At 41.0% G+C, this 25,713-nt stretch overlaps 2 protein-coding genes across 7 annotated transcripts in view; both read left to right on the top strand.

Moving 5' to 3' along the window:
* The window catches only part of LOC143134110 (CD48 antigen-like), a 44,969-nt gene extending 31,585 nt beyond the window's left edge, over nt 1-13,384 (top strand). The window contains exons 3-8 of one of the 2 annotated variants that reach the window (XM_076294228.1): nt 3,572-3,835; nt 4,938-5,101; nt 5,218-5,259; nt 5,384-5,476; nt 6,798-6,860; nt 10,577-13,384. In XM_076294228.1, coding sequence (XP_076150343.1) covers nt 3,572-3,835; nt 4,938-5,101; nt 5,218-5,259; nt 5,384-5,476; nt 6,798-6,860; nt 10,577-10,630 — 680 coding nt within the window. In that variant the 3' untranslated portion in view covers nt 10,631-13,384. Of the gene's footprint in view, nt 1-3,571; nt 3,836-4,937; nt 5,122-5,217; nt 5,260-5,383; nt 5,477-6,797; nt 6,861-10,576 lie in introns of those variants that run through there. The other variant, XM_076294229.1, reaches the window with a different exon arrangement.
* LOC143134111 (SLAM family member 7-like) overlaps nt 6,822-25,713 on the top strand; it is a 28,290-nt gene continuing 9,398 nt past the window's right edge. Inside the window, exon 1 of one of the 5 annotated variants that reach the window (XM_076294232.1) lies at nt 6,822-6,896. Coding sequence is in view for 3 of the 5 variants with exons in the window: in XM_076294234.1 (XP_076150349.1) it covers nt 21,651-21,723 (73 nt within the window). In the remaining 2 variants the exon portion in view is untranslated. Of the gene's footprint in view, nt 6,901-20,788; nt 21,724-25,713 lie in introns of those variants that run through there. The other 4 variants (XM_076294231.1, XM_076294234.1, XM_076294230.1 and 1 more) reach the window with 4 other exon arrangements.

The raw sequence follows: 25,713 nt of genomic DNA on the forward strand, positions 1-25,713 counted from the left end.
GCTTTGTGAATCCACGGGTACCTCCACCCACTCCTCCCGGTACCTGCATAGACACTTTTGCTTTTTAGCAGCGTGTTGGGGTTCCGGTACATCAGCCATGTCAAGGAATGAATGAAAATGAGCTAAAATCAGTGCATATTCGCGCCTAATTATAGAACGTCAACAAAGTAGCCGGGGCTGCATCCAGACACTTAACTGCCGTTGGGGGCTGCATGCAGTCGACTCAACCTCTCTACGGACAGTTTTTAATGTTTATTAGAAAATAACTACTCAGTATTCTGATTGAGTATAATTTTCGGGACAATTAGGGCAGGATTCGGGACAACTGCTTGGATATCGGGACTGTCCCGAATTTTTCAGGACGTCTGGTCACCCTAATGCCACAACAAAGGTTAAAACATACACTCACTCATCCTAAATAAACAACTGTATTTGCTTAAAATATAGTTTAAGACGCTTGTGAAAGAAAGATATGCAGCTTTCAAGTGACAAAAACGGCAAATTCCTAAGTTCACATTAAACCTGTAGGCCACATGGACTACAAACGAACTACAACGTGACGACAAAAGTAATGACGAGCCCCTAACTGGGCAACTCTGTTAGCAAAATCTAGCCCCAGTTTCCGACCTCTGACTCACACATTACGTGACGTGAATGATGTTTTCACTCGGAAAAAGGTTTTTCCGAAGCCCATGAACGCTAGGTCTAACCTGACTCTCGCCAGATGAATTTCGTGCCGCCTAGCTCCACTCATCCATCTGGCATCGATCCATTGGAGTGGTGCTTCAGAAGGCTGGGCCTTATTAAAAAATCCTTGCATAAGATTGGATAAGCCACTTGTCCGTCATCTATTGACATGCTACTTCAACCACTCACATCGAAGCCAACCCGTGACGCTGAGAACAGTCTCACATTCGCTTCTACGCTACGTAGCATCTATGAAACTCCCGCCCTGCGTCCTGATTGGCTCTACCATACAATCTTGTGCTGAAATCACTTTCAATGGAACCGATCCCAGATGGATGTGAGTGGAGCTAGGCGGAGCTATAGGCGGAACGAAATTCATCTGGCGAGAGTCAGGTTACGAAAACTCCACTTCAGAAGCACTTACATACACCAAACTTTCTAGACTTATGCCTAACTATATGTAGAAGATTTTTACAAAGGGGTTTGTTGATATATTATTCCTAGCCTGACTTACATGACATTTTATGCCTAAAAACATGGCAAAAATAGATTTTTTGGGGGCTATTGACATCATATTCTGATTTACAGGATAACAAAAGTAGATATTCATAAATCTCTCTGTAAATTTTTCCCCATCTAATATCTGAACACAAAGAAAACATAATTTTGAACCTGGCTGTATCCAATGCTCAGGTTTCGTGCCTTAAAATGTATGCAAATTAGCACATATTTAATTAGATAATGCCTAATTTGCATTTGTAAACATTAAATTACAGAAATCTTGTAATATTAATGTAAGTAATCAACTGGGGAAGTTTCATAGTGATATCTGCTTGTTAAAAATGTTACCCTATTCACCTGTAGTGTCTCGCCTTAAGCTTCATAGCCTGTCTCCAGTTTTCCTCAACTTGACTAATTAAGAAGCGATAATAGGATATTTGACCGGCATATCATCAAAATGTCCGGAAAACGAAACCATTTTTTTCAAGTGGAAACTCTGCCCTGTACATACACATGCTGAAGTTGACTAAAAAGTGTCAAATTGATCTTAATGCCTTATTTAACATCATGAGAAAAAACCTTTAAAGGAACACGCCACCCAAAATCAGTAGTAATATATGTTCTTACCTTAACTTTCACGAGTTGAGTCATACCTCATACCTCATGCACTCAAACGCTCTGTCGCGCGGCTCGAATGTGTTAGCATGTTGCTATGCTAGCGGGCTCTGCCGTGGCCGTAGAGAGAGGAACATAGCAGTATTCAAACACCTCCACGTTTTCCCTACTTAAATACAGTTGCACGAGTAGTTGATAAAAATGTGTACGTCACACAACATGAAACGTGGCGATTTTCCAAGCGAATAAACAGGAGAACTACAATGTGTGGCGCAATAGCACTTGGGAGTACTTCGACCTAGCGTGGTAATATTATTAACACCTTATTGTAGATCCTATCCACCACAGAGTTTAGAATCCATGCTGGATCGACCCTCAGCCTCTCCCTCCCCTCTGAGCGAGAGAGAGGCACACATAGATGCGCTGATGGGCTATTATTTCAACCATAACTGCATAGCAAAACTTATCATCCATCAGCCATCCATCAGCACCAAAGTTTGTTGACCAATTTTCAAAACTGCACCCGCCCACCATCCGCTGGTTGTTTTAATGTAGGCTATATGGGTGATGCAGCGCTGCTGACGTGAGGCTAGAAAGCCCTTGCCTGTTCTAGAAAGACTGATCTTATGCAGCAAATATATTAAAAGGCAAAAGTCGTACATTGGCTAGGCCTATCCCCAGAATATCAGCAGCAAACTCAGTCTCTGTCGCGCAAAACAGTCTCCAAATAAAACGCACATCGGCCTGTTGCCTATTCTGCCATGCAGCTTGTGACAATATATCGTCCATATATCGTTCTGGGTGGCGTGTTCCTTTAAGGACACCAATTTTCTTTGTGAATGAATAATGTATCGTAAATAAATAAATGTTCTACCTCAAAAAAACAGGGGCCATAAGTATACACCCCTATGCTAAATTCCCATTGACGTAGGCAGATTTTTATTTTTAAAGGCTAGTTATTTCATGGATCCAGGATACTATGCAGCCTGATAAAGTTCCCTTGGCACTTTGTAATGAAAATAGCCCCACATCACCACATACCCTTTACCACGATTGGCATGGGGTACTATCCATAAGATATCATCTCTCAAACTGTCACGGCCCACAGACTCAGGACAGGGAGGTAGAGTTCCAACAAGATAGTCTTTATTTCAAAGGTAAACCAGAAGTGGGTTGTCAAACCCAGGCCAGTAACAAACAGAAGCTCCAAAGAGTCCAAAACACAGAAGAACAGTAAACTTCAGTAAAAGTCCCAAAACACAGAAGATCGACTTAACTAACTCCGGGGGTGACTCGAGGGGTCTGATCAGGAGGAGGCTGGAACAGGCGAGGGGAATCCAGGATGAGTACTCCTTGGGTGAGTCAGGCTGGTGGATAGCACTGTGGTGTAATCTCTGACGAGGCCAGACAAAGACTGAGGGGAGACTGGGGTTTAAGTAGGGAGTGAGGCTGATTGGGAACAGGTGCAGGTCAGTAGTAAACTGGGGAGTGTGAACGAGTGAGGGGAGCTTCAGGAGAGTGAGCAGTGGGTGTGGCTGGAACAGAACCTGGTGTGACTGTGACCAGCTACAGTATTAGGCTAACTGAAATAAAACCATGCCAATCTCTAGGTATGGTGAAGTTGAATTTAGTCAACTTTAGCGTGTGTATGTATAGAGTGTAAACTTATGAGCACAACTGTATATATATGTATATATAATTTCGAGAAATTGAATGTTTGCTAACTAGCCTGTGTGGATGTGTGTGTACACATTTTTGTGTGTTTCAGATCCAGTGGGGGTCCCTGTCCTGTATGTTGTATCTAACTGGTCCAGCAGTGACTCATGTAATGTGACAGTGACCTGTAGAGGTCATGACCTCTCTCTGAACTCCACCTGTGATATCAGAACCTGCTCTATAAAGGAAGAAAACTCCATAGACTCCACCCTCTCACTCTCTGTCAGAGATGCTCTTATCAGCTGTAACTATAGCAACATAGTGAGCTGGAGAACTGACAAGATACAGATCAAACTACTGTGTCCTTTTTACGAAGGTAAGCATGAGATTGATTAGACTTTAGACATGGGAACATGTTTAATTTAGTCTAACTGTAAAAATGAGGTGTGTTGTTGGGTGTGTGCGTGGGCACTGAATTATATATCACACTAAAATATCAGCTCATAATTTTCCAAGACTTATAGTAATTGACCTCTTGCCCAGGGGTTTGACTGACAGCCAGTCTGACCAGTCAGAGGGTGATGCCCCTTTATATGCACAATTTTGTCCAAAACAGTAATCAGACAGCATAGTATGTTATAAGGTAAATGCAGGAAAATTGTGAAGGCAACATGGGCTATATCTGATATATAATATCCTTGTGCGCTTTCTGACAAACTGAGATTTTCAATCTTGAATGAAGGAAGTGCATCCTTCATTAAATAATGCAACCCTAAAAATATGGTTTTGGCTCAACAAGAGGTCATGACATGAATTAATAATCTGAATTGTAATCAGTCCCTCCTTTTCCATAATGTCCCGACCGTGTTGCCAATTCAGTCTAGCCTACTCAAAGCATTGAGAGTGATGGACATAATTTCATTCTACTATAGTTTTCAACCTATATTTTTCCCCCACGACTTTCTATCTGTGCTGTCAGTTCAGTCACATACAGTACTTGAATCATAGGGAGAGACATTCTACACATTTTCACCCTAAAAAGATGGTGTGGGTGGTTGACCTTATTCAGAGGTCATGAAATCAAATATACTGTCTGCTGAATTGTTATCACTCCATTATTTTCCTTCAATGTAAATGTCCATACTAGTTAAGAAAGGCACATGAACAGTCTCTAAAATAAGGGCTTCCTTAGTATAGCGTCTTTGCACGTTCTTTTAAAACATGCATCTTTTGTTCTCTCTCGCTCTCTAGGTAGCCTGTCCAACCATGCTCCCTTTTTAGTCACCTATTCTACTCAAAGGAGAGAGAGAGGAAGATTTTCATTCTTCTAATTTTCACTCTATTAGTCCATTCTTAACCACACCTTCCCAATTGGAAGAGCCCATTCGAGAATGAGTGCGTCTTTAGTGGCGATATCTGTACCATCTGTCAGGGCAAAGTTGAAGACGGACATGATAATGAATTTGTTTTCTTCGCAGAACAAACTGTGGATCATTCAGAAAACTCAAACATGGTTATTGGGATTGTTGTACCTGTTGCACTCTGTGTTCTGTGTGTTCTTTCTATGGCTGTATGGAGGTGGAGAAAATCAGGTACATGGAGGCAGATAGAAGCCTCACAAACCACGTATGCCACGGTTGAGGTAACAACAATGTTTCTCAGGTCCATACAATTATTCATTGCCAATTAAAATATGACTTCTTTCCTATTATTGAGCTGCATGCTGTCAATTTCTGTATTCCGTCTGTCCATCTGTAGCGTCAACAAAAAACACCCAGTGGAGGAGAAGCAGCACATCAGGTTAATATCTAATGTTCAAATACATTATTTGTAAATAGTGTATGTAATATCATATGCACATATACTGTACATGTAATAGGCCTACCACAACACAATAAGCTATATTGCTATGTGTGTGCTACAGGGTTCTCCTCTGACCTCAAAGCCATCGCCCAACACACTCTACAGCCCTGTAGTGCACCCCCTTAAGCCTGTCTCAGCTGGTGAGAACCAAGAGGTAAGGACATGCTGCAGACCTGTGCAGAACAACTTAAAGTTAAAATATGAAACTTTCTCTTGCCCACAACACCAATAGAGTTCCTCGGGTAAGAAGAATATCATCAGTGGTTTGTAATAGTTGTTCATAAACATCAAACGTAAACAAAAGGCACCAGGAGAAGGGCAACTCCAGCAAATGGATTATCACAGTTTTTCTCGATTGCTTTGATACACTTCCCAGTGAAACTGATCCACTTGATCTTTTTCAAAGACTCCATACTCCATCGGATTACAGTTTTTCTCGATTGCTTTGACCTGCTTAGGGAAACTGGGACCCACTTGGTCTTCATGACCACATTTGCATTGGGTTCACACAGTTCTCACACCCTTTTGCAAAACAGTTAACACAGGCGTCATTCAAAAGCCCCAAACTCTATTGGTTTTCCCATGCTAAACAAAAGGAAAACATCTTTTCACAGGTGGTATAGATTCCTTGCATAAGTCTGAATCTCTGATACACCTGTGTGAAACTCCTTTGCACAATTCTTCAATCAGCAATCATTCATTATACATAAGAGATGTCTGTTCTGTGTTGCTATTTGCAAGTATGGATCTAATGCACATTTAGACAAAGTACTGTATTGCCTATTTGGTGGAGAAACAGTACAAAAGGTGTTTACTGTAGGTCTATTTCGATGATGTTCGAAAAATGACAAGTTGTAGTTTAATGGAATTTACTGTATCTTGGTGTTTACTGTATGTCTTACATGTCAATGACAGTTACATCTTGGGAGGAATGAATACATTATTTTTTTATTCAGTACAGTCTTTTCACAGTTTTTTTCTGATACCAGAAAAATGAGAAAGTAATCGAACAGACATAGCAAAAATGCTCATTTTGAGAACTAGATTTTGCATTTTGTTGTCCAGTGTGTAATGATTGATTAAAGAGTGTTTTTGAATTGGCAACAAGTTGTAGTGTTTGAAGGCAAGATTTGCTTTTGCTGCATGTTTTAAGTATTTTGAGAGAGTAACAGCCTTTAACAGCCTTTTGCTTTTGCAATTTTGTCCAGAGTGCTTTTGTTAACTGTTTTGAGAACGTGATGTCACAGGTATCAAAACGATCTTTTGATGGCAAAATCTGTTTTTGCTGCGTGTTTTAAATGTTTTGGGAGTGTTAGAGTCTTTTTCAGGCAAAATGTGTCATTTTGACCATGAGTGCCACTGTTTCGGCCAGTCTGTTAACTGTTTTGAAAATGTGGAGTTTGAGTTGATTTCTGGTTCTATAATAAACATTCAGAAACATCACTCACAGTGCTACTGTGCTCTTGTGTTTACAGAAATTTCCAGTTCAAGAGTCTGATGTCACCATCTACAGCACAGTGAATCAGACTAATGCTGTGGTGAGGGAGACATAACTTCTCAGTGTCATAAAAACTGTAGGTGTGTGTAAAATATATACATAGATTCGGATATAAAAAATAACATTCTTTTTTACCATCACAAAATATACATTTGAAGGTGGGCAATTCCGCGCAAAACGGTCACATCCATAGCGGCAACACAATGCCATGGTATTTCGTTGGCATTATGGATATGACAGTTTTGCGTGGAATTGCCCAGGTATTATTTAATTGGTTTTGCATCTTGTTTTAGGTCTATGTGTACTAAGCGGTTTTACATTTTCAAATATAAATCTATGGAGTCCAGGAAGTGTTTATACTGATAAAGCAAATTAGAAAGCTGGGGAATATGAGAACATTTTCTTTTACTTGCTTTATAACGGTGTTATTGTAATTAGGTAATGCATGCAGATTTTTACATCAACAACAAAAAGCTCAAATGGAGAATAGTGTTACAGTAGTTCAGGCAGGCAACGGAATCACGCCCAACAACTGGCTAACTGCTCAGCTGGCATGCCCAGCTGATTGATCAGCTGATCACTCACTGTTATTATGGTGGGGATCCTTCAGGGCACCTTTTTTAAGCTGCCATAGCCTGCCTACTTTTGACTCTTTCTCTGCAAGCCTTTTGGCAACCCACCTCCACCCCATCTCCTCATACATCTGACTTATCAATGTTTAGTTGTTGACATTGATGTCTGGTCTGTTCTGTACCCTATGGGGGGTTTATCTGGCTGCTCTCTCTGCCTTAGGCTTTCCATGTTTGCACACGGAATGGCAAGGAGCTCCCAATACAGGGCCATACCCCCAAATGACATTATGCAAATAGTAACTAGATTTATTATACGGCTCTTCACAATGCTAGTAGAACGCTCCATTGACTTGAATGGGATTTCCCAAAGTTCTAGCGGTAAGATATATTCATGTAATTACCGCTGCAAACATATAATTACCGCTGTCAATGGCAACGGGTTTTGTGCTTCTGACCCGTCTTTCATATCACTACGCAAGGACTGGAACTTCATTCAAACGTGAAAGCAGACGGTTGATCAGCTGTGTTCTAAAGAATGTTTGATTCAAGTTCAGCAGCGTGTGTTGTTGCGAACTATTTGTTTCTCAGCAAATGCCACGATGAACGGTAACAAATAGGCTAGGTTATGTAGGCTGAGTGGTATCGTGGGGAGTTTATTATTTCATTTTGGCAAGTAGCAAGCGGGATAATGTATAGAACGCCGGTCATTACTGTGAAAATAAGTCCCTTCAGGGCGGAACAAGACCCCTCCGCTGCGCGTCGGGGTCCGGTTCGCCCTGTCGGGACTTATTTTCCCAGTAATGACCGGCGTTCTATACATTATCCCTTACGTACGGCAGAGCTGTACACAATATGATCGCCGGCCAGTCCTGCACATTCTCTTAGCAGAAATAAATCACGCTTGTCAATTCATCTCATCTCCTACTCCATCCCCTACTTTTGTGTATGTAAATGAGTGTGTGCATAGTTTGTTTTTATGTATATGTGCGCTTCTGTGTGTGTGTTATTTTAACTAATGACATAGAAAACATCCCTAATTGCATTCACATATTCTAATGCACTATGCAAAAAAATATTTCCAATCGTAGCCGAAAACAGTGAGATGCAAGCCTTCCAATCCACTCAGAAATGTAATTAGGTTACTCTCACGTCCTTAAAGTGGCAGGCACTCAATTAGACTTACACACCACCAATACAATGTAATGACATTAAAGATAAGTGTAGCCTATTAGTTTACAAATCAATATGAAATATTGAAATTATTAAATACTTAGTTGGGTAGTAGTAATTATGCAGATCACAGAATATGAATTATTAAAAAGATATGAACTTAATATGAATTCCAAAATATATGACACATATATGAAACATACAGTGGGTCCCAGTTAAGTTTGGACGGGTTCCTTCAGGAATCACGCACCCCATTTTCTCAGCAGAAATGGCACAAACTGCAGTTGACACAAACAACCACAAGGTGTCACTTTGGAGTTCTGCCACTACTATTTTTGATGCGATCTGACTTACTGCTTCTATGATGCAGTTTCCAAGTCAGTAGAACAATCAGAGAAAGCTGAGCCATTACCAAACATATATGATAATACAATAGCGTGAGTTTATATATCTTATACCCTATTTGTCACGGTTACTTATAGATTTGATAGTGTAACGATAAGCGCATGAGACTTTCAGCGGGGGCACGGGAACTTGATCACGGTAGTTTAAGCTTACACTTGACAATGACATGACATGATGCCATCTTCTTAGGGGATGGCTGTTTTTTTTGGACAGTTCTAAAAGAGGTAAATACTGCTTTGTGAATTACCCTAGCCCAGGGGTGGGCAAACTGCGGCCCACGGGCCGGATCCGGCCCGCCAAGCACTTTCATCCGGCCCGCCGAGCATTTCATTTGGTTATCAGGCTGCTCGCTATTTTTCTCCTGCGATAGAGATGACGTTGGTTAGCTTTACTGCAAACTGCTTTTCACTCTCCTTAGAGAACGTTTACAATGTCAATGTCAAAACATCATGTTAAATAGAGATAACATCATGTTAAACTAAGTTGTCAAAACATCATGTTAAATAGAGATAACATCATGTTAAACTAAGTTAACTCTTAGTTATCTCGTTTGCAGCAGATCTAACGTGAACATTATGCGATCCATTTAATTGGGAACGCGTCTGCACTCACGAGAGGGAGAGAGAGACGCAGGTTCCAGCTGGCTTGTCATTGTTGATAATTGATATCTCCTTCTTATAAGAAACTTTTAAAAGGAAATCATGAAAGCAACAGTAGTTCCCACTACTGACCATTTAAAAACTGTGAGAGGGCCCAGCCATAGGTACAGCACTATAGCGGAGCAGGGAGAAGATCATTGAGAAATAAACGTGAATTAAAGCGACTGTATTAAAGCGACAGTGCACAATTTATACATTTGTTAAACAGCATAAAATTAGCATTTTTAAGCAATTCATATTTTAAAACAAATACTTTCCATACTAAATTATAGGTTATAAGAAATTTAATTTTTATGTGTGTGTTTTGGTGGTGGTGGTGGTGGTGGTGGTTGGAGAATTGGCTAATTTTCAAAACCCAATGTGGCCCTTGAGCCAAAAAGTTTGCCCACCCCTGCCCTAGCCAAAGCATTTCTTCATTTAGCTACAAATAAAGTACTAAGATTTTTTGTATTCTCAATAATAAGAATAAAGACCCTGTGCGACGGGTGGGCAATGGATCAAAACAAAAAACAATGGTTCCGTGTCATCCTTGTGGGGCTACATGTCCACCAAGTTTTGTGCAGCCCGGTCTTTCAGTGTTCCGGGGAATCGTGAAATAGGATTTATCAGTAGTGTAAGTGCATTGTACTAAGTAAGCATTTGTTTGCACAACTTGCAATTCATATTCCAGATTAGTCTGTAATTTCAAGGCAATCAGTTTGCATGCTTTTTGGGTTAACCAGCAGGTTAAGTAAGGCTGTGTAGCAAAACTTCAGCAAAACTTCAGCAGTTCAAGTATAGTTTACTTGATTGTAATGATCATGTTTACTCATGTTTACTTTTCTATCTCAACATTAAATTACATTACTCATTTTAAGCAAGTCAAAAGCCAAAATCAACAAAAGACTAAAATTGACTTATACTTACTAAACATGTTTTTTTAATTTCTGCTGTTTATGTTTGTGTTGCAGTGTGTAGTAAACCCCATCTACAGACAAGTGGAACATTGGCCACACACAGCTTGAGCGGATTACACTCACCAGAGCATACTTATCCAATAAAGCCTTCATTTGGGAATTAACTCTTTTAAATGAAGCTCATAACGGACGTGAATTCTCAGGGAACATAGCACTACAGTATGTCTTAGAGCAGTGGTTCCCAAACTTTTAACAGGCATGTACCCCCTGAGACATTAAGTACCCCCAACACCACCAATTGTTGACAAGTTTTTTTAAAATTGTTTTATTAATATTTATTTTTTATCAATTTTGTCGAGAATAGTGAATAGGATCATAAACATATGATACAAATCTCATCAATAGTCAACATATGATAGGCCTACAAATGTGCTGAATATAATGATTTTAAATAGATCTGCACCTAATCTCACACACAATCGTCTTGTTGAATGCAGTGATCTTATCTGCTAGGTGCTTGTCTTTGCCTTGTAACTGGAGATTTAACTCATTGAGCTTTCCAAATATATCGCTAAGATAGGCCAGCTTCGTCAAGAAATGTTCATTAGTCAGCGTTTCTCAAACTGTGGGTCGCGGAGACATGCCAGCCAGCGAACTGACGTGAAAAACAGGATTTTTAAAAAAATTTTTTTTATCTGTAGCCTAGGCCCAGGTAGCACCCGATGTGCAATGGACGCACTGTGTTATTCATAGGGAAGCGCTCGTGTCAAGGCAGCTTAGTTAGTCCCGACCTGAATGAGATTTTGAACGAGGTTGTGAGTGGTGAATTTCATCAAGACCCGGCCCTTAAAAGCGTGTCTATTCTCCGCACTTTGAGAGGAGATGGGAGCTGACCAAAAGGCTGTAATGTTTCACAGCGAGGCAAGGTGGCTTTCCCGAGGTAAAGTGCTGTCGCGTGTTTGAGCTCCAAGTCGCCTCTTCTTGGAGGAAGAGCGCATGTTTGAATCTGCAAGCACGTTTACCAATTTACCCTCTCTGTCTCCACTCTCGAATATTTTGTTAATGCGGAGAAAATAAGTTTTTAATGTGCAGTGCAAATGCGGAAGTTAAGTTACCAACGTGGGATAGAGAAAACATTTAAAAAGGCATATGACTTAGATATTTTTTCGCGTACCCCCTGAAATCAGTCCACGTACCCCAGTTTGACAACCGTGGTCTTAGAGCAACACACGATTGATATAATATTGATAATTGATATAATTTTAATTTCTTGTGTGATCTGCCTTTTCTATGTGTGTTCATCTCTGAACTAATTGTGCCTTGTGAAATGAGGAAGGTATGTGCCCACTGTGTGTGTGTGTGTGTGTGTGTGTGTGTGCTTTGAAGGTACAGTCAGCAATTATGCAGGAAGTCTTGTTTTTTATGTATATGTTTATATTTAAATTTGTTAGCAGACGGTTTCGTACAAAACAACGTACATTATATTTTAACCAAGGATCACCAGAGAGTTGGCTCACCCCTTCCTTCGGTACTCCACACAGGGTTTCGTTTTTTTGTTTGGGTGTTACGGCTGTATGTGTTGTATGATGTATGTTTGTTCCAGTGCTGTTTGTCCCTGTTTTCTCCCCTCCTCTCTACCTCTGCTCAGGTGCTCTGCTTGTAATGACCTTGATTGGCAGCACCTGGCTTGGTGATTCATAGGGAGTTAAAGGCTCCAGGATCCAGTTCCCGAAGAGAGGCTTTTGGTGTGGGGACTGCTGGCTGTCTTGCTGTCTCTCAGCCTGGGATATTGTCTCGTCTTTTGATTTGGACTTTGTGTCATGTAGGGATGTAACGGTATGAAAATTTAACCTCACGGTTATAATGACCAAAATTATCACGGTTTTCGGTATTATCACGGTATTTTTAAAAGTGTGTTCAATATGTTCAGAAAGCACTGATAGGCCTACACAAGCTGAAATAGTTTCAAAAAGTGTCCTGTTTTTCATGTTTAATTGGCTATGTGCTTATCGCTTAACTTACCCTACCATGACTTGGAGGTTGCTATTACTGTTATTTGGATCCAATGAGTGAGACCAGGCTTGGAATTTCACCATTCTGGGGGCAAGGCCACTTGGCCTTCAGTTGGGCATATTTGGTGTATATTTGGTATATATCATGTGTTAAACAAAAGGTTCGTGAAGTATTGCACAGAGAGGAATGGGTAGGGAGATGGACGCAAAACCTTCAGTAGAATTTATGATTAAATTGAATTATATTACTTACTTTTCTCGCGAACCGTTCACCTCAGCAATTCGCGGCTAACATCGTTTAAAAGCTGAGAAAAAGCTCTTTCATGTGATACTTGTGATGTCTGTGTGATGAGTGGGCTACTTCGCGAGTAGTTCAACTGAGAAGAATGGGTGAATTTAGACGCACTTTCTTTCTTGCGCTGTCACTTTCTCCACTGCGTAAAAGACTAAATTAATTTGCGCTGTGAATATTTTGACAGGCCATAGGCTAAATAAAAATCGCTATTAGTAGGACGCAAAGCAGAATATTGAAAGAAGGGCACCAAGGCCACCGTGGCCTGTACCTCTGATTTTCAAAGGGACATCACGGCCAATGCAAGGGGCAACAACGTGGCCGCCGTGAAATTCCTACCCAGAGTGAGACCAAATTAAGTGTTCAAAATAAAACTTTAGGCTAGCCTACTGTGTTCTTCTGATAACGTGAGTGGAATGGATTTAATGTGGACGCGAACATAAAAAGACACAGAGTGGCTAAATCATACAGTGCAAGTTTTGCGGTTAAAATGTTCCGCCTTTTAAAATCAGTTGTATCCTAATCCAAATAGCAGTTAAAACCATCAATTAGACAACAGAATCAGTAGGGTACCAAATTTGCTTCATTGTACCAGGCCTACTGTATGTCAAAAGCAGGCTCGGATGAAGCTGGGAAGGATTAAACACACGGTTTCAACACCGTGGTAATCAACCGTGATAATTATGATATTTCAAAAGAAAACGGTAATTGTTATCGTCAACATTTTTATCACGGTTTATCATTATACCGGTAATCGTTACATCCCTATGTCTCATAAGAGTAAAACATAATGATAGTATTGCACACTGCACTGTTTGTAACAGTGACTTTAGCATTGCTCATGGCGGGTTAAATGATTGCAAAAGACTTGTTGAGGTGAGTTTAACAAGTGTAATTTCATTTGCATATTACTCAGGCCTATACTAGATGGCTAGTTGCCAAGGCTACATGAAAAGGCCAAACTACCAAAATCTACATATTTTACTATCACAATTTCTATCAATAGGCCTTCCTTATTTGGTGTACTGACTAGACATTATTGAACAAACATCTGCATTTCAGTATCTAAGTAGGTTAGGTTGGGATGTCTGCTATACATTGTTGGCATTACTGTTAAAATGCACTTCCAGTATAGTGAGTATTGGCAAAACCGGTTATCATTTTTATGTTGAGGCGGTGGGGGTGTTGTCGGCAGCTGCTGAAAGTAACTAATAAAGTAACTTGTAATCTAACTTAGTTACTTTTAAAATCAAGTAATCACTAAAGTAACTAAGTTACATTTTAAAGAAGTAATCAGTAATCAGATTACTTTTTCAAGGTAACTGTGGCAACACTGTTTGTGTGTTACTGTTTTGTTTGTTTAGTCACAGCTAATTAATGGTTTTGTGACCTTTTGTGTAGGATATAGTCACTCTACAGATCAGTGGATCTTTTTTAAGTGGGTGTGGCTTCCCAATTTTGTCAGGTCACTGTGTTACAAATTCCCTCCAGTCATTACAGTAACTTGTAGATGTGGTTGAAGACCACATGGTGTCTATTTTGTTGTGGTAGTGGCAGATCACTTTGGTTGGGTCTGTGTTGCTGTGGCAGCCATTGTAGTTGGTCTACTTGTGTTGACCCTTTTGGTTGTGACTGTTGCACTCCACTTTTGTGTTGGTCACCTTTGTTGCTGTTAGGCCTGTCACGATAACAAATTTTACTGGACGATAAATTGTCTCAGAAATTATTGCGATAAGCGATAATATTGTCGTTCTGAGAATGTTCCTCGGGAAGAGGAAGACGGCCCACTTGCTGTGTTTTTTTTTTCCCAACTGGGAAAACTGCAGCGGATGATTGTGTTTTAGATGCATATGCGTGTTTGTTGTGTTGCCGCTTTTAATTGCGACTGTTTTCCAACAAATGCGACACACCGACTCGCACACGTTCAGTGGTTCACCACGGGCATTCGGTTTAAATCCGAAATGCTCCCACACTGCAGCTGTCGCGTTAGGCTTAGAAACCAATTCCATCTTTTTTGTCTTTATTAGGCGTAGCCTACTCGAACTCGCGACTAGCTTTCTCTATGCTTAGTGCCTACCGGTATACTTCTCACGCGGCTCTTTAGCTGCACTCTGTGGTAGGCTACGCCAGTAGTCCCGCCTCCCCACACACCATGCGACTGATAAGTGACTGACATGAGGGTTCACTCATCGTTACTCTAAGGCCCGAGAGAGAGAGAGGGAGAGAGAGAGACGAGGAAAACAAACAAGCATGCAAATGGCATTTATCGCGGCCAGACAAATTATCGAGCTAATTTTAATTATCATGCGATTAATTGATTTATTGAATATCGCGACAGGCCTGATTGCTGTATGTGTTACAGGAATGCAGTAATGTTTGTTTTGTTTGATTTTGTTATGTTCTGTTCACCTCATGGTAGGTACCCATTTTGTCTGGGAGTGGCAACTACCTCTATGGTTACTTATTTTGCTGCTCAGTTGTAGACCTAGTAGCAGCAGTTTAGTTGGCCCTTTTGTAAGATCTTGTCTAAATCACCTTGGCCCTAGTTAACACCTTTTTTCAGCAGCAGTCCCAGATTAAGTTTTATTGCAAAATGTTTGCTGAAGACTTGTCTCGTTCACATGGCGATTTTTGCTTTTGATTTTTTAAGTGTTGTTGCATGCCAGCCATGTTTGTTGTCGCCATTGGTCCACATGACCACAAGCTGTGTGGTACATTTTGTTTAGTGAACTAGTTAAAAGTCTGTGCCTTGTGTAATTATAAAACATAGCCTTCAGTACATTTTGTTTTTGCAATTTGTGAAGTTCCAAGGTGGGACTAATGTATGTTTGTCTGTCTTTCATACTGGTGGTGGTTACATGTTTTATGCACTTTTGTAGCTCAGGCTTAGTTAGTGCAGGTTTAAGAAGTGGTCCGGAAGACTACTCACAACTTTTTATTTACTCGGGAGTCAGGGAAGCTGTGCTAAACCCGAGTAAGGAAGTGTGAGTCCTTTGTTTTTGTTTTCCTGTTCTTTTATTGTAGCCGCCATGCTGTATTATTGGTTATCATTTTGGTGTCCTTTTAACCATACAGGCCTTGTGAAGAGCACCGATGAATTGTATCATGCAAGTTTTAAAGCCTTACAATGAATAAATAGATAGGGGGTACTTTTTAATAGTTAGTTTTGATGTATGTGCTACCATGGATTTGACTGTCCTTGTGAATTCTGTATGTAAAACTATGTATTCATTGTTTTAAGGGTGGGGGTGTTACGGCTGTATGTGTTGTATGATGTATGTTTGTTCCAGTGCTGTTTGTCCCTGTTTTCTCCCCTCCTCTCTACCTCTGCTCAGGTGCTCTGCTTGTAATGACCTTGATTGGCATCACCTGGCTTGGTGATTCATAGGGAGTTAAAGGCTCCAGGATCCAGTTCCCGAAGAGAGGCTTTTGGTGTGGGGACTGCTGGCTGTCTTGCTCTCTCTCAGCCTGGGATATTGTCTCGTCTTTTGATTTGGACTTTGTGTCATGTCTATGTAGTGTTTTGTTATGGTTTATCTTGATGTAATAAATCCCACTGGTTGGGTACATTTTAAAAGGTGTTCTTGTTATTTATTAGGATTTGGGGTCAGTGGTGGGTTTTTGTTCACCCCTAAAGGGCCACGTAAAGGTGGGGTGTAACATTGGGGGACAGGCTGCCCCCACTTTGTTCCCAGTTTTTGGAACCTGCCTACAGAGACTGGGTTGTTTTTACAGTGTAGGCCTACTCATGGAATGGGCAGCTAGCGGATCATGAGGAGATAATTGCTAAGCGTACAATCGCTACAACTTTAACCAAAAGAAAAGAATTAATGTGGAGTTTATCGTTTATTTTATATTTTCCATGCACCAATAAGTGAAAAGTCTGTAGTCTGTAGTTTCATTGCTTCTAAGCATAATTCTAATTGCAGATGGCTTGCCTTATCTTATTAACGTTAAATCTGCTTGCCATGGATGCACACACTGCCAGCAAGTTTATCCAGTGTGTTAGCAAATGCTTCATTAAATTGTACGTGTTCCCCCTTAACACGCAATGTTACTTATACCGGTGTTGGAGTGTTTCGATTCACAGTTCTAGGCCTGGCTTCTCTTGAGGCTTCTCTTGGCTCTCAATGAAGGTGGTCACATTTTCTCTCCCTCTCCTCCCCTAAATCTTCCCTGGTTTGCTCCTTTATCTCGTCTAGTCTACTGTCTCATACTTTGAGAGACTCTCACTGCTCTCCAAACTAAAAATCATGGATTTGATCAACTGATCTCAACGCAATTGACACCACCTGACTGCCCTGCCGCAACGTTTGCAGCTGGCTACTTGATGGACGCGTGGGAGAAGTGGCGGGTCGTGTGCCTGGCAGCTCTTTCTGTGAAAGACATTGAAGATATCTACCTATTCGGAACCATGATAAAAGGTCTTTTGCTGATTGGATTAGGCATGGTCCTGGTTTATCGAGGAATTCAGAAAACGGTGACAGCTGTTCAAAGCCCCATAAGGCTGCCCGTCATGATTGAAACAGTGGACAGAGCAGCAGTATCAAGCAGTTGATGGATACCAGGATGGATTTTATGGATACTAGGTTGGATAACATCATGGAGAAGCTCACTGCTTTACAAAGGCAATTGGATCAGAATGGACTAAGAGGGTAGTCGTGTAAATTGGAATGCCCCAAGACCAAACAACTACAATCTTATCTGCTTTCGGCCCCCCTCAACCAGCACTGGCCTCGGCCAAGGCCGCTGCTGGAACAACAACTCCCCCAAAAGAGCACTGCAGTGAGACGCTCTTGCGTTCCTTCCCCCACTTCTTACAGACACCTGCTGATTGTGGTCTATCTGGGACCTGATCAAGGTTGTCTCCATAGCAACTTGCTCTGTTATCGCTATGACAATCCTGCGGACTGAGGCACTGAGATTGTGATGCCAGGCCGGAGTGACTCTCCAGGCCTACACATACAAGAACTCCTAAACTCCTAATCCATACTTATCTATAGCTCTGTGCAGCAGACACCACAAACAGCCTCAGCTGATCACACCTATCTCACCTCCTCTCCTACCAGTCTCTATGCTGCTGTGAACTAGATGTAAAAACAGTGTTTATCTACTATGCCTTTTTACCATAATCATTTATATGTTTTAAATATATAGTATCACACATATAACGCCTCAGGTGAGCGCTTTTGAATTTAATTCAACCGTATTATATTTTTATTTGGTCCTATTTGGCATAACTAGGGGTTTGGTGTTACGTAGGACTTTAATACAGCAACGTCCATAATCTTACAAAAACATTTCATTGGGTGACTGTTTATGGTATCTGCTGCTTGGCTTATTTGCTCACATTTCTACACCTTGACTTTCACACCTTCAGAACTGTGACTGTAAACAGCCTACACCTCTTTTTTTAAGAACTGTGGTGAGCTAGTGGTTAGTAACAGGAAATAGACTATGTGCACGAAAGGCTGTGCACATTTCCTGTGGAGCGTTAACTGCATTGTAATGGCATCTTCTATTATATTCTGCTCCGTAAAGAAGGATTTATACGTGTTAAAAGCTGATTCCCTAGTGCAACACCCAACCAGGTCTGGGTAGACACTAATTACATAAACAATAGTGGCATGTTCAAACACACCTAGCTCCACCGGAAGGCCTTTCGTGCATGTAGCCTAGTATCGCAAGTTGACCTCCTGTGAAACCTATAAGCAGCAGCTGTTCTCATCTAATCTGTTTCTGTCTTTCACTTTAATTACTTCTGTCAGGGCTCCTACACACAGTTGCGTGCGTTGCAGTGCTGGAGACGCATCCCATTCACTTTACATGGGCTCACGTCATCCGTTGCCGAACTGAATTGTGGGAAACGCGTTTCTCCCGTCGCTCGCATTGAGAAGTTCAGCTGTTGCTGCACCGACAGACGGCACCGGCCAATGAAGTCAATCGACGGACGGCACCAACCAATCAAATTACGGTTATACTTCAAGTCATTTGCATAGCTACCGTCGACATGCGTTGACGGAATGCAACTGTGTGTAGAAGCCGTCAGTGCCCGATCCGTAACGCTTGCACACGCGCATAGCCTACCTGTTTAGTAGGAAACCTATGCAGAACAACACGCAGTTTATGTATAAAGTTTACTGCAAAGCTGCTTAATGATCTGCAAACATAAGCTGCCAGTTGTTCTGCTCCTCGGTCTCTGTTGGCTAATGTCCAGTCATTAATATTTTATGCTGATTGTATAGCATTTTTAGTATGTCCATCTCTCGCTCTGTCACACACACGCTCTCACTCTCAAGCGGAACAACAGGCAGTTTATGTATGCAGTTTGTAACACTGACTCTTGTTGTGAACTGCCAGTTGTTCCACATGGCCACCAAATGTTTTACTATGGTTTAAAAATTGCATTTGTGGTACAAATCGGGCAGGCAAATTGTTGAACATCCTAATACGTAATTATGCGAATGCGCAGAATAAATTGGACAGGTGGTGCGGATCAGGCACAGACAACCTCGTTGCTGCACAGCTCTTGTGTCTTTCCTTTCCCCTGAAATACTCAGTTTGTAATCCAGTGTTACCAGAGAAAAACCTCAGACGTATGATATTTTTATCAATTCTGCCACAGCACAGCCCCTGCCTGCTACATGTTCACAGATACAGCTTGGAAAAAATGAAAAATACACTGCACATTTTTCTGATGTCATCCTACGGTTGCTGACTGACATTTAAATGATTGTCAAATGGCTCTTTTGTCCTGCTTTAGATTAGGCCATTAGCTGGAGTGTCATGTCCACTATGGTGTACTAAGACACAGCTCCCTCAACCACCTCCCCTCACTGCACTGCACTCAGGGCACTGCACTTCGGTGCAATCCTTATTTGGATGTAAGCAAGCAGTGAAATGGCGCCATCTGGTGGGTGTGCAGCACAATAGATAAAAGGCAAAAGTAGCGCCATGAAATATTTATTTTAACAGGAAATTATGGTTGAAAATCTTGTTGTTCCCACTAATTATTCATCTAATCTATCTGACATATTGTGTTTTTCATTTTAAACTTTGTTACTTCATAAATTGTGATGTATCATCAGTGGTTAAAGTGGGATTTGGCAGGTATATAAGTATATAAGTATATATACTCTTTTGATCCCGTGAGGGAAATTTGGTCTCTGCATTTATCCCAATCCGTGAATTAGTGAAACACACACAGCACACAGTGTACACACAGTGAGGTGAAGCACACACTAATCCCGGCGTAGTGAGCTGCCTGCATCAACAGCGGCGCTCGGGGAGCAGTGAGGGGTTAGGTGCCTTGCTCAAGAGCACTTCAGCCGTGCCTACTGGTCGGGGTTCGAACCGGCAACCCTCCGGTTACAAGTCTGAAGTGCTAACCAGTAGGCCACGGCTGCCCCAAGGTGGGGGAATCCTAAAATCCAGTGTCGGTGCAACGGGGAAAAATGACTCACCGTTGGACAACATATTATTGTGGTGTAGCAATACTTTTTGGACAAGAATTGCTAGCTTCTTGGTCACCTCGGTTCAGGCGAAAAATTAACTCACCATTTAATTTAACAATATCATCGCGCTACATCGTTGGTATGAAAGAATATATTTATTATTAATTTATCTGAGGTGGCAGAACTGCGTTCCTCCCCCCCCCCCCACCCCCCCCTCACACACACACACTTTAACCCATGTGTATCATTAAAGGGATATTCCACCATTAGGGGAAATACACTCATTTTCCACCTCCCCTTGAGTTAAACTGTTGAGTTTGACCTTTCCCCAGTTCATCCAGCCATTCTCTGAGTCTGACAATAGCACTTTTAGCTCCAACTTATTGAATCAGATTAGACCGTTAGCATCTCTGCTATATGCTAACGGTCTAATCTTATTCAATTCAAGTGTTATGTATTGTGTGTGTGTGTTAGCGGCTACCCTTGTGTGTTCTTTGTGAACTTCTGACTTAATAAAAAAGCATTGCCTTGTCAACGTGTGTCATCAATCGCTACAGGAATATCAAATCCATGTGGGAATTGGACCGCTAATACTGTAAATTAAGCTACTCGCATGATAACCTGCCATCAAAACAATATGTCAATTATGTGCTCAAACTAACACCACTGACTTGTGCCAGCAACCATTTCACTTTGATAATAACCTACATTTGGTGTCATCTGGTGCACATAATTGACATATTGTTTTGATGTGTTGAATGGAAGTCAATGGGAGGCGCCACCAAACAACTGCTGTTTACAAGAAAATGCAATCTTTGTGAATGTACCCGAGTCAAACTTTCGTTTAAAAGCATAATTACGTCGGAAGCACCACTTTTAAGCTTGACCATATCGTCATTTTCGGGTCAAATGGCCTTTTGAATTGGAGTTGTAGGGGCACTACTATTTTGATGCATGACTATTTTGAAGGCTCGACACAACATCAAACTTTGATCGAAGTATCACCAGTGTCTCTACACATGAACTCAAGCATTGAGAACATTGTTTATGTACAGTTTACTAAAAAGTAAGGTTTTAAACAACTCACTTCTTGACTGGCAAGATGGCGGCGAGCACAAAAAGACCCTAGGTTGCATTTTGGCGAGAGTTAAAGAAGTTGAATACTAATGGGAAAATGCTTCTGTTACCTTTTGATGTATTTTGTATACTTTTGATGTGTTTTGTGTTTCGTTATGGGATATTCCTTTTTCTCAGAACAAATATGAGCCCTGAAACAAAACCTTAGTGATCTGTGAATCCACAATGTTACAGGAAGGAAATAAAACTCATGTTGAGGACTGATTCATTTCTGTAGTTCACTGCATTGCACTATGGTGTGCAGAAGCATGAGATCACCTTGGACTTTGTTTTTGGTGGTTCAGGCGGTCTTTCTTCATCACACAGGTAGACAAAATACTTTAATTTACAGCTGATTTAGCTTAAATTTATATTTAGTAGGCCTACATAATAAGATAGCCTAGGTCTACTGCAATTAGTGTTCAGTATAGATTCACATTAAGATGTATGTTTCTGTAATCAGAATGGTTATACTTGGATTGGGTGAATCAATTCTCAATATTTAACTAATCTGCTGTATCAGTGTATTCAGATATAGAGTAAAATACTGATGTACTCTGCGGTACCTGCCTTGCTTTCTAACATTGTAAACACAAGGCACTAAACTCAAGAGGCCTAGATCTCATAAGCAAATTCAATTCAATGTATTAATACCATGAATAAAGGTGACAGCAACTTTGGGGGAAACTCTCATTTGACAGAATATTTAGCAGAACCCAACTCAACTTATTAACTCACAGTTCACACCCCTGGGTTGATTGGTTCTATGACTAAATGGAAATCTATCCACATGCTACTGTGATGTTGGTATACATTTCCTAACAAGTCAAATACAGTATATAAATATTTACATGGATGCCCTGATCAAGGGTTTGCATTTTGTGTGTACATGTTGCTGATTGGATCATAAACAGTCAGAGTTAAATTGGATAGCCTAAATTAATAATAAATATACTCTTTCATACCAATGATATAGCGTGATGATATTGTTAAAATAAAATAAAGTGTTACCTTTCAAGAAACCTCAAAGTGTTACCTGCAAGAATAGATGCACATGCTTTTCGTACAGTTGCACAATTTTCATTAGGGCCTAATTCAAAGAAATGCCTATCAAGGAAGGTGCATGCTAGACAACCCAGTGAAATGCTCTTGAAGGCTGTTCTGTTGGTGAAGTTTTGTTAATGATTTGTGATTTTGTTTTTGATGGTAAATGGGCTCTGTGTTCTGGCTTACTTTAAGTCGGTAAACCAGTTTCCTGTCCGTTGACATTGCTGTCAACAAACACCTGAAGAGGACTTGGTTCAAATGTCAGCTATTGGTAAATACAGAGGAAGCATGGCTTCCCTTGGCCACTGGGAGAAAAGGTCACTGCATCAGTCATGTTTCTCAGTTCCTATGTGGCAAAACTCATACATATTTCCCTGTAGTTTTTCATACAAGATCTCCTAAGGTGTTGCTGCTTCAAGCTAAAAGTGTTTCTTTAAACATAATCTTCAGTGTCCCGCCGGCGGGACGGTTACCCCCCTCCCCCCAACATTCTAAATCAATTGTATGCACCATATTGCTATGTAGCATAGTAATGTTATACACCATTTCAAAGCTTTGACTTTTGGGAATCCAAAAATGACAATGTGTATAGTGCTTTACATTCTCAGATTAATCTTATTATGTCTCAATTAAATTTGATCCAAAATGCCCCCCTCCCCTAACCTGACCCTAGCCAGATGAATTTCGTTCCACTTAGCTCCGCCTAGCTTCACTCACATCCATCTGGGACCTCTTCCATTGAGAGTGATTTCTGCAACTGATTTTATGGTACAGTCAATCAGGACGCAGGGCGGGAGTTTCATAGATGTGACATAGTGTGGAAGCGACTGTGAGACTGTTATCAGCGTCACGGGTTGGCTTCGATGTGAGTGGTTGAAGTAGCACGTCAATAGATGACGGACAAGTGGCTTATTCAATCATATGCAAGCATTTTTTGATTAGGCCCAGCCTTCTGAAGCAACACTTCAATGGATCGGTTCCAGATGGATGAGTGGAGCTAGGCGGAGGGAAATTCATCTGGCTAGGGTCAGGTTACCCCTCCGCCTCCTCCCTCCGCTTTTGGTGCTACCCTGACTTCTGGCTGCAGTGTAGCTGCAGCACAATAAGTAGATGCAACATATTGGGTACTGAAATATTCACAAGAATCCATAGAAATTAAATCTTCATGTTGTATTATCCAATATTAGTTGTACAGATGTATAGTCTATCTCACACTCATTGAACCAACAAAGTAAATGCAAAAATAGAGACTTTTTTGTAATTATTCCATATTTTGTGTAGTCAGTCTATATCAGAACACCTGACATACAATCTAAATAGTCCACAAGAAACCTCAAAGTGTTACATGCAAGAATAGATGCACATGCTTTTCGTACAATTTAGAGGCAGGGTATTACATTTTGGCACAGATGGAAGGAACATTTGGACTTATGTATGTTTGTTACAAGAGTGGGAAAAGTGGAAAAATTACAATAAAGTCTCCTGTAGAAGCTGTCAAGTGATATCCATTACAAGTTGATGGAATGCAAACTATATCTATGTTTTATTGAATGTCAGTTTTTGGCAGCTGTGAGTTACCAAGATCATTAGCATCCCAGAGGGGTATTTCACAAAGGCAGAATTAATAAATAGTTATATATCTTATATCTAAGATATATCTAATGTTATGTAGGTTATCCTATTATACTATTTTATTTATAGTCCTATACTTTTTACCACAATTATTATACTATATCTTTTGCTATTTTATCTATTTTATTGTTACTGTAATCTTGGCTTCACTGAAAATGAGGACTACCCTCAATGAACCTCCGAGAATGAATAAAGGTTGAATGAAAGATACGTGATAAAGCCAGGCCTGACCTAGTATTCCTAGCTCAACAGGTTTCATTAACACCAATCCAGAAGTAGGACTGGGGCGAGCTGGGCGACTAAGTGGGCAGCTGTGGCCCACTGGTTAGCACTCTGGACTTGTGACCGGAGGGTTGGCGGTTCGAGCCCCGACCAGTGGGCTGCGGCTGAAGTGCCCTTGAGCAAGGCACCTAACCCCTCTCTGCTCCCCGAGCGCCGCCGTTGAAGCAGGCAGCTCACTGCGCTGGGATTAGTGTGTGCTTCACCTCACTGTGTGTTCACTGTGTGCTGTTTGTGTTTCACTAATTCACCGATTGGGTTAAATGCAGAGACCAAATTTCCCTTACGGGATCAAAAAAGTATATATACTTATACTTAAGTCAAGCCAGGTGTAACGGTAATTCAGGATACATGTGCATTCTCGTTTTTCCTCCAAAGAACCCACAGTTGAAATAAAAAAGACATGGAAAATAGCATCTTTCACACAAAGTCAACAACAGCTTTTGATAGACTAACACTGCATGAAAAGTGTGGTTTTCGTCAGTATGCGGCACTGTAGATTGTCGTGGAAGTTCAGGTTAATGGCTGTTCACTGGCAGTTTGCAGGCAATGCCGAAAACTACCATGAATTGTCAGAAATTGACGTGGGCCTTGCTTGGCAGTCGCCCCCCCATGACCCCCCTCCTCCTAATTCTAGGGGAAGCTTTAACATGTAAATGAAAATGCTGTGAGCTATACAAATGCAAATCAGGGTAGCAGGGGGAGTGAACTGTCATGCTGGCATGACTGTGGCCTTTGGTCTTGCTTAAACAGTGGATGTGTTAACCACACAACTCCCAGCAATAGGCTCAACAGGCAGAAATGACAAGTTATAACAATGCAGTGACAATTATAACAATGCAGTTTTTTTTTCTTTTTTGAATGGGCTATTTTGTCTACCTGTGTGATGAAGAAAGACCGCCTGAACCACCATTTCTGTAAAAAAGTGAGAGTAGGCATTGTCAGTATCCGATTCATACCGCCTACCCGATCCGTTCTGTGCATAATTATGCAGTTGAAAATGTAATACCTTCCCTGTCCGATTTGTACCACGCATACGTTGAAACACTTGACAGCCAAGCGGAACAACGGGCAGCATATTTTTGAAGGCTACACTTTATGCAATTTGTTTTGCAGTTCACAGCAAGTCTGTTTTTTAAAGATATTTAAGACAAGTACTTGTTGACACTGATCCAAAACACGTAGCGATAAACATTAGAACTAACTAAGGCTGGATGTTAGCCTGGTCCGGACAGAGCGGCAGAGCGACACAAAAACTTCAGGCAGGAAACTTGTCAACAAACATGTTGGTGGTTTGTAAAAGTACCAATTTCCGCCCCTTTCGTTCAAAAATTCTAAAACAAAGAAATAGAAAAGAAA

The sequence above is a fragment of the Alosa pseudoharengus genome, unplaced genomic scaffold (genome assembly GCF_046254945.1).
Source record: "Alosa pseudoharengus isolate Yale_2024_CS ecotype anadromous, Long Island Sound unplaced genomic scaffold, YU_APseudo_1.1 YU_APseudo_1.1_scf_2, whole genome shotgun sequence".
Lineage (NCBI taxonomy): Eukaryota > Metazoa > Chordata > Actinopteri > Clupeiformes > Clupeidae > Alosa > Alosa pseudoharengus.